The 8,955-nt window shown below is 36.7% G+C and overlaps 1 protein-coding gene across 1 annotated transcript; it reads left to right on the top strand.

Annotated features, from left to right (window-relative positions):
* Positions 1-4,178: 4,178 nt before the first annotated feature.
* Positions 4,179-6,390, top strand: LOC111025032 (uncharacterized). The gene is made up of 4 exons (XM_022302886.1): positions 4,179-4,518; positions 4,594-5,183; positions 5,419-5,623; positions 6,002-6,390. The coding sequence occupies exons 1-4, from the start codon at positions 4,179-4,181 to the stop codon at positions 6,388-6,390; spliced, it is 1,524 nt and encodes a 507-aa protein (XP_022158578.1).
* Positions 6,391-8,955: the final 2,565 nt, after the last annotated feature.

The raw sequence follows: 8,955 nt of genomic DNA, 5'->3' as shown, positions 1-8,955 counted from the left end.
CTTGGAGAACTAACATAGTGTGATGCATAGTTTGAAGCCTTGGGGATAAATGGCAAGGGTCGATATGATTCGAGGAGTTAGACTTTGAGGACTAACATAATGTGACAAGTTAGGAGTTGCATGCAGGCCAAGGGCAAATAGGTTGAGTAATAATTGAGGCCTTGGGGATAAATGTCAAGGTCCAACACCGAGCACCGTAGAGAAGTGTCGATGCTTTAGCTACACGAGGTCAGGGGTCGGTACGACTTGAAGGGTAAGTCTTGGAGGAATCAAGAAAGAGCACTAGTGAGTTAAGATGTGAGGCTGAGTTTGACATGTATAGTACATTTTTAGTTAAACTTATACATAAACTGCTTCTCGAAATATGTTTCTTTCATTTAAGGCTCGAGATTAATGATAAACATGATGTGTTGATTCTTTGATAAGCATGACATTGTATCCTTGATAAGCATGTTGTTTGCGCATGACCCTTAGATAAGGGCTGCTTACTGAGTACTGTAGTTGTACTCATCCCTCTTTTTCCCCCTCCAGTTTTGCAGGTATCGAGCTAGCTCTTGGGATGGCGATGGCGAGGAGGAGGCTTGACTAGAGAGACCACTTAACACTGCGTCGTTAAGTTTCAATTTGGATATGATAGTTATAGTTGTTTATTTGTAACTGAGTATGTTTTGAGATTATTAAATTGGCTTGTTAAGTTCCATTTTTTTTTTGGATGTGATAGGGCTGACAGTGCATTATTCTTTTGAGAACATACATTTTATTTAGGTACTTGAACTTTGACGATGTGATCTATTGAGGATATTTATCAGGATAATACATTTGTCCAAGCTGAACTTGATTTAGCCTTCTCTTCGCTGCTATTCGAGAAAGTTAGTTTTGTGTAGTGGATGGTTTTTGATTAGTGAAGATTGCGGTGAAAAGTTTCTATAAGGTTGGATTGTTACTAAATTATTAACTGAGAAGGATTTGAGTTCGTTAGAACTTTAGCATTGTTTGTTTTGTTTAGTGCCAGCTTATGTAAGTGTTATTAATTAGAATAGCGCAACAGAAGCGTGGTGAGAATTGTCAAAGTTTGTATTTCTAGTGGTTTAATTTTCTAGTACGAGTGATACTTTTTAAGTGGCTTTTAGTAACGTTCCATGTTTGAATGCTGAAAATCCTGGGGCGTTACATAGATTCAAGTGATTGCTTCAAAAGTGCCCTCATCATGGAATACCGCGCTGCATACAGATAGAAACTTACTACAATGGGCTAATTTAAGCAACCCAGTTGGTCATAGATGCTTCAGCGAATGGAGTTTTACTATCAAAGCCATATGCAGAAGCTTTTGACATCTTAGAGAGAATCTATCGCAATAAACATCAATGCTCAAGGGCAGCTACGTCTACAAGTTCAAAAGGGCTGGTAGCAAATTTAAACTCGAAGATATCACGATTGTCTGATATAGTTATGAAGAGTGCTACTGCAAGTGAGGTTGAAGCCTCCAAGGCTAAAGTGAATGCGGTGGAAAAGTGCCCTTTGTCCATATTGTGAAGGTGGACACTTGTTTTAAAATTGTCCAGGCAATCCTATGTCAGTATTTTATCTAGGTAACCCGCAGCAAAACAGGAACCAAGTATATGGGAATACATATAATCCAAGCTAGAGAAATCATCCAAACTTTAGTTGGGGAGGGAACCAAGGAGGACATAGTGTGGGAAAAAGTAATGTTCAAGGATATCCGCAAAAAGCTCAATACCCACCAGGTTTTTCAGGTCAGAATCAACAGACCAACCAAAAGCTTCTAGAAACACTGAGTTTGGAAGATATGTTCAAGGCATACATGACAAGGAATGATGCTAATGTGCAAAGCCAAGCTATATTGCTGTAAAGTCAAGCAGCATCTGACTGGTTCTTGCTGAACGCACGCACTAAGCGTGGTAACAATTATATAGATGCAAGCGCACACCTGTCAGAGTAATATAAAATGGATGGAGTATCCAAGTATCGATCCTCAAAGACTTCTAAATAATTTCCAAACTCTAAAGTTTTAAAGAATAGTGAATGTTGGAATGAGTGATTCTTGTAAAACGGGAAGTGGTCAGAACTAATGGTTTTGGATTTGGGATTTGGACTTATAATGATAAAACCTAGCCCGAATTACTTCAAGTTAGCCAACAAAGAATCAAGGACATGCTAAGGACAATATGCATTTTACTTTAGAAACCAACGACTACGCTTCTCACTTGACTTATGTCTAAGCAAGTTCAAAGTCCTAAGACATTCCCTAATATGTCTATTATGAGATATATCTTAGTTTTAGGATGGAAATAGTCGCAACCTCGGGTTAAGGTCCTATGTCTAGGCTACTTAAGCGGAACCCTTATGTCTAAGGCGCTCCTCTCCTCGGTTTAACCACTCAACAATGCAAATAAGCAACCTTTTCAGTATTGACTTGTTAAGACTTACAGTGGCCTTCTCTAAATCCTAACTTTTTGGGAAAACATGTTGAGCAATGAATGGAAAGCAAAAACACTACTTCTTAGCAACCCTTTTTAGACATAAAAGGCTAACTATCCATAACCGGGCTAGAGACGGGAATTTAGAAAGACATATTGAAGAAAATACAGCAAGTAAAAAGGTTGAATGTGGAATGCATGTGTGAAAAACAAAAGTTAACTAACAGAGAGTTTTTATCGGGATTGAGAGCTTCGCCCTTCTCTTTCAAGCAAGGGGGAGTTTCACGTGCTCTTTCATCCAAAAACACAACTCTCTTAACTAAAAATAAAGTAAAGGCAAAGGGAAGATAAGCAAAGTGCCAGATTTTTATATATTTGAATAAGTAGAAAATAACTAAGTACAAATGGAAACAAAACAAAGCTCAAATAAGGAATGTAAAGTACTCGGGATTTAAAAACCAAAAGCAACTAATGAAAGCAACTCAAAAGTACTTAGAAAGCAACAAAGAAACACTAAAAATAATCAAGAGAAGGAAGCAAGGCTTGATGAATTTGGTGGAGAAGTTGCTCGAATTTATAGCTGTGCAGACTTGGTTAGGTAGGTCCTAAAACGATGGTGAATCACCCATTTCCAACTCTTTTGACTGACCAAATCGTGCTAAAACTGATAGTGGAACACTTCTTCTACACGTATGCATCGGTTGGAACCACCAAAACGCATTGGAAGACGCGTTTCATTAAGGGCAAAGTTGGAAGAAAACCAGTTTTTCTGCAGGCTTCCTAGGCGTCTGGCGCCTCCCATGATGTTTTTTCGTCTTTTTGCTTCTTTTGATTAATTTCCACTCCCAAATGGTCCTAAAATGTCATAAATACAATATAAGCCAACCACAAACCATAATATATGAATTTTGCATGAATTGGAACTCAAACGACCGAGAAAAATCCGAAACAAAGCTGAAACATAGTAAAAACAGCATCTAAAACCTTCTTTTTACGCATGTAAACAAGCGTAATCAGCATCCTTGCGTAATATGGAAGTTCAGATGGGCCAATTGGCAACAGAATTGAAAAACAGGATAAAGGAGCACTACCGAGCGATACAGAGCAGCCAAAACATATAGAAACGAGCAATGCAAGGCTTGAACGTTGAGACGGAAGGGCCCTACCACTGGCGTATCAGTAAGAAGGAGTTAACGAGGAAGGGGAAGTTAGACCATAAATCCTCGAGGAAACAGAGCAAACGACACAGTCAGATGAATTAGTGAGTGCCGAGGGAGGCCCAAGTATAGAGCAGCTGAGAGACAATGAAAGCCCAACACAAATTGTAGACTCAAAGCAAAAAGAGTATGGGAAGAAGAGCACCGAAGGGTCATCTAAATAAGACAAAACAAATGCATTCGCATCCAAGTCAGCACAAATGCATTCGCATCCAAGTCAGCTGAGAAGCAGGATCTTCTACAAAAGCTCCCTACTCCAGAGAGTACTACGAAATATGTCCCTATAATACCATATCCGAAAAGGCTGCAGAAGAAGAATTAGGAATGGAAGTTTAAACGATTCCTTGAAGTGCTTAAGCAGATACACATTAACATCCCACTAGTGGAAGCGCTTGAACAAATGCCGACTTACGTGAAATTTTTGAAGGATGTCCTCACTAAGAAGTGCAGACAATGAGAATTTGAAACTGTTTGCTTGACAAAGGAGTGTAGTACAATTCTGACCAGTAAAATTCCAAAAAAAATGAAGGATCCGGGAAGCTTTACAATTTCGGTATCCATTAAAGGTCATAAGATTGGACAAGCACTGTGCGACCTTGAAGCAAGCATTAATTTAATGCCACTGTTAGTGCACAAGAGGTTGGGCATGAGAAAAGTGAGGCCAACTACAGTCACATTTCAGCTAGCAGATCGCTCAATTGCAAACCCTGAAGGAAAAATCGAGGATGTACTGGTACAAGTGGATAAGTTTATATTTCCAACTGACTTTATTGTTCTTGATTTTGATGCAGATGAGGAACTGCCAATCATCCTAGGGAGGCCATTCTTAGCCACGGGGCGTGATTTAATGGATGTGCATAAATGTGAAGCAACGATGAGAGTGTAGGACCAAGAAATCAAATTTTCAGTGTATGACTCCATGAATTAATACCCTTCAGATGCTGTGGAGTATGTGGTCTTGCGAGTGTTGGATGAAGCTGTGATGGAATCGCTCAGTGCAGAGACAATGTTGGAGCAGCATAACAGTGAAGTGGATAATATGCTGGATAAGGTAGATGAAATATGCCAAGAAATCCTCTACTTGGACTGCGAAGGAGATTTAGCAAGATCATGGTCAATTGTTCACGAGAGCTTGGAATTAGAGGACATCAAATGTAAGCAGTTGAAACCATCTTTCGATGAGCCACCCGAATTGGAGTTAAAAGCCCTCCCGCAACATTTAAAGTATGCTTACCTCGAAGCATCCAACATGTTGCCTATTATAATTGCTGCAAATCTAACTACAGAAAAAGAAAACGAGTTGCTGGCAGTGTTGAAGGAGCACTGGAAAGCCATTGGCTGGACAATCGCATATATTGTGAGGATAAGTCCCAGTTATTGCATGCACAAGATTGTTTTAGAAGAAAATTGCAAGAACTCAGTAGAACCACAAGAGAGGCTTAACCCTGCGATGAAGGAAGTTGTAAAGAAAGAGATTATAAAGTGGCTAGACGCTGGAATTATATACCCAATCTCAGACAGTGAATGGGTGAGTCCAATGCAATGTGTTCCGAAGAAGGGGGAATGACAGTGGTTGAGAATACTAAAAATGAGCTAATTCCCACCCGGACAGTGACTGGTTGGAGAATATGCATGGACTACAGGAAGCTTAATAAAGCTACAAGAAAGGACAATTTCCCGTTGCCTTAATTGATCAAATTCTCCATAGATTAGCTGGGTAGGAGTATTACTGTTTCCTTGATGAATACAATGGATACAACCAGATCACTATTGCGCCTAAAGACCAAAACAGGACAACATTTACATGCCCGTATAGAACTTTCGCCTTTAGGAGGATGCCCTTTGGTCTGTGCAATGCTCCAGCCACATTTCAGCGCTGTATGATGGCTATCTTTTTGGATCTAGTTGAATTACTGGTAGAAGTCTTTATAGACGACTTCTTAGTAATCGGAGCAAGCTTTGTTGAATGTTTGTCTATCGAACCTTCAACGGGTGCTGCAGCGTTGTGAGGAGACTAACCTAGTGCTTAGCTAGCAAAAGCGTAATTTTATGGTACAAGAGGCATAATGTTAGGTCATCGAGTTTCCAAAAAGGGATTGGAAGTAGATAAAGCCAAGGTTGAAATCATCAAGCAGTTGTCGTCGCCAGCTAACGTAAAGGGAATCCAAAGCTTTCTCGACCATGCAAGGTTCTAACGACGTTTTATAAAGGTTTTTTCTAAACTCGCTAAACCTTTATGTGCATTCTTAGAAAATGATAGGGTGTTTGATTTTTCTACTGACTGTTTGCAGGTATTCTCTACATTGAAGTATGCACTCACCCACACTCTGATTATTTAATCCCCAGATTGGAAGCTTCTGTTCGAGCTAATGTGTAACGCTAGTGATTCTGCAGTAGGAGCAGTGTTAGCGCAAAAAAAGGATAAATTGTTACATCCAATCTATTATGCCAACAAGACACTGATAGAGGCTCAGATTAATTACACCACTACAAAGAAAGAGTTGCTTGCGGTGGTGTTCACCTTTGAAATGTTTAGAGCCTACCTGATGGGAGAGAAAGTGATAGTCCACACTGATCACGCTGCTTTGAAATATTTGCTAACCGAGAAAGATGCAAAGCCAAGGTTGATTAGGTGGATTTTGCTGCTACAGGAATTCGATGTAGAAATAAAGGATAAAAAGGGGTCAGAGAACTTAGTAGCCGGCCATTTGTCTAGGATTGTAGGAGCAGACTAGGGTAAGATAGCTGTAATCATCATAGATAGCTTTCCAGATGAGTAACTGCTCACCTTGTCGCATAAGGATGATAAAGAGGAAGAACCCTGGTTTGCAGATATTGCAAATTTCTTAGCAGGAGGAATACGTCTAGAGGGATGGACAAAACAGTAGCTGAAACGGTTCTTCCATGAATGTAGATTTTATTATTGGGATGATCCCCTCTTGTATAGATTGGGGCAGGATAATAAAATTCGGAAATGTGTCACCGAATCGGAAGCATCCCAGATATTGAAGAATTGCCATGCTGCCCTTTATAGGGGACATTTTGGTGGACAAAGGAAAGCAGCCAAGGTGCTCCATGTTGGATCGGTATGGCAACACTAGGGGGTGGATAGTGTTGAAAATCACTTTACTAAACTTTTTCGAATTTAAGCATAAATCAAATAACCAAGTAAACTTTTTAAACAAAAGCAATTTATGCAATATTTATAACAACTCAAAATATCATGAAACAAATATTCAAGATGAGCACAATATATATTTGTAATAAAATAAAATATCATTAAAAGATAAATTGCAATAAATAAAAAGTAAGGGATAGAGAAAACGTCACGCAAGAGATTAATAGTGGTTCGACAAACTTCGGCCTACTTCACTACTCGAACACCTCTCGAGATTTTCCACTAAGCACAATCCTTTTGCGGGTTCAAGATCGGAAACCCAGTCCTTTTACGGGATCAAGACCAAACCTTACAAATCACTCTTTTTAAGGGATCTAGAACTAAACACAACCTTTTTCTCGGGACAAATATCAAAACCCACACTCCGATAGAATAGATTTACAAGTTTAAGCTCACAAATACATCAATCCTCAAAACAAAAAAATCTCTCACAAGAATAAAAATGGAAGTAGCATTGAGAGCTTGGAGGGAGTAACAATAGATTATAGAGGATTTAAAAATAAGAAAATTGGTGTAGGAAAGTGGGAGAGAATATGGGTTTAAATAAGAGAGGAAAGTGGTGGAAAATTGATTTGAAATTAAAAAAAAAAATTGGACCCTTTGATGACAATGATTGAAGATAAAGAGTGAAGATTGAATTCTAAAAAGTAATTATTACATTATATTACTCTTTTCATTTTCATTTTCTTTCTTTTCAATCTTTCTTTCTTTGTTTCTTTTTTTTTTTCAACAGTACAGCTCGCCATGTGTCAACATAAAATTTGTCCATACCATTCTCTCATGTATTTTTTGTTCGACTTGTTTCGATCATAATTTCTTCATTTGAACTCCGATTTGAGCAACTCAAATTGCATTGGATTCGTCTTTTCAATATCTTTACTATGGACACTTTGAAATACCAAAATCATAAACATATTAAGTTTGTTATCATCAAAACATATGGTATGATTGAAGTTCGAAAAGCCAACAATCTCCCCCTTTTTGATGATGACAAACCACTTACGAAAAATATCTACAAACTGGCGTAATAAACATATTAAAAAAATAATATCATTTTTCTCATACTTTCTCCCCCTTTTGGAATCAATCAAAAAGGATAAAGAAATATTTTCATATCATTTTAATACCAATTGTAATAAGCACAAATCATCAAAACATATAAATTTAAAATTTCACTTTCCATGAAAAAAATGCAATCAATAAATACATTCTTATGAAATAATAAAGTATGAAACTCCCCCTAAATAAAAGAATTATATAATAAATGCACAAAATTTTCAAAAGACGTAACTCCCCCTAAAACTAGGCATACTAAAAAAAATGTATCAAGATGTTTCATGATTTTCAAAATAATGCTAAAAAAGCAAATATTATTCAATAACTCAAACAATCATAATAAATATGATATAATCCAAAGATGTCAATTTTAAGAGAAAATTTCTAAGGTCATAACAAATGTTAGAAACTCAAATGACTTTATACAAGTTACAAATTTTGTTCTATTTAAGAGAATATCAATTTCAATCCAATTATACCAATTGTTAAAAAATATATATATATACCAATTGTTCTAAAAAAAATGAACAAATTTGTTGAGATAAAAAGAGACATCAATTTTAAGCAATAAGAACAACGATTTCATCAATCAACCAATAGGGTTTTAAAAAAAAATTAAACAAATAAACCATTAGAACTCCCCCTATAAAAAATAATTGAACCATTAAAAAATTATTAAATATAGAGGCTTTTTATAAAATTTCAAACAAAACAAATAATTTCTTCAACTTTCATATCACATAACAACTAATAAATTCAACAATAATTATTCCACAAATAAATCAATACTTCAAGTAATCATTACTACCAAATAAACTCCTCCAATTAACCAAACAAATTTATTTTCAATTTTTAACTTATGCTCCAATAATAACTAAAAAAAATATTCAATATATCCTTCAAATAAATATCACACTAAATATTTTCAATATCACAATGTATTAAAAAAATCTCAATGCTCATTTAAAAATAAACAAAGTTAACAAATAAGGTGATTTTCCACTTGAAGCACCAAAAGACAGTTATAGAATTGTTTTTGTGATTATTTCCTTTTTGAACCAAGTAA

Source organism: Momordica charantia (genome assembly GCF_013281855.1).
Source record: "Momordica charantia cultivar OHB3-1 chromosome 11 unlocalized genomic scaffold, Mcharantia_2.0 BLBB01000011.1, whole genome shotgun sequence".
In the NCBI taxonomy this organism is placed as follows: Eukaryota; Viridiplantae; Streptophyta; class Magnoliopsida; order Cucurbitales; family Cucurbitaceae; genus Momordica; species Momordica charantia.
Note: the sequence above shows the minus strand (reverse complement) of the source record. Positions and strands in the feature narration are given on the sequence as shown.

What these genes read in the sequence shown, in the direction of transcription:
- LOC111025032 (XM_022302886.1), top strand. Translation starts at nt 4,179, where the DNA reads ATGAAGGATCCGGGAAGCTTTACAATTTCGGTATCCATTAAAGGTCAT. An exon ending in TTTAATGGATGTGCATAAAT is followed by an intron (nt 4,519 to 4,593) that starts GTGAAGCAACGA and finishes AATACCCTTCAG; the next exon opens with ATGCTGTGGAGTATGTGGTC. An exon ending in CGGAGCAAGCTTTGTTGAAT is followed by an intron (nt 5,624 to 6,001) that starts GTTTGTCTATCG and finishes TTTAATCCCCAG; the next exon opens with ATTGGAAGCTTCTGTTCGAG.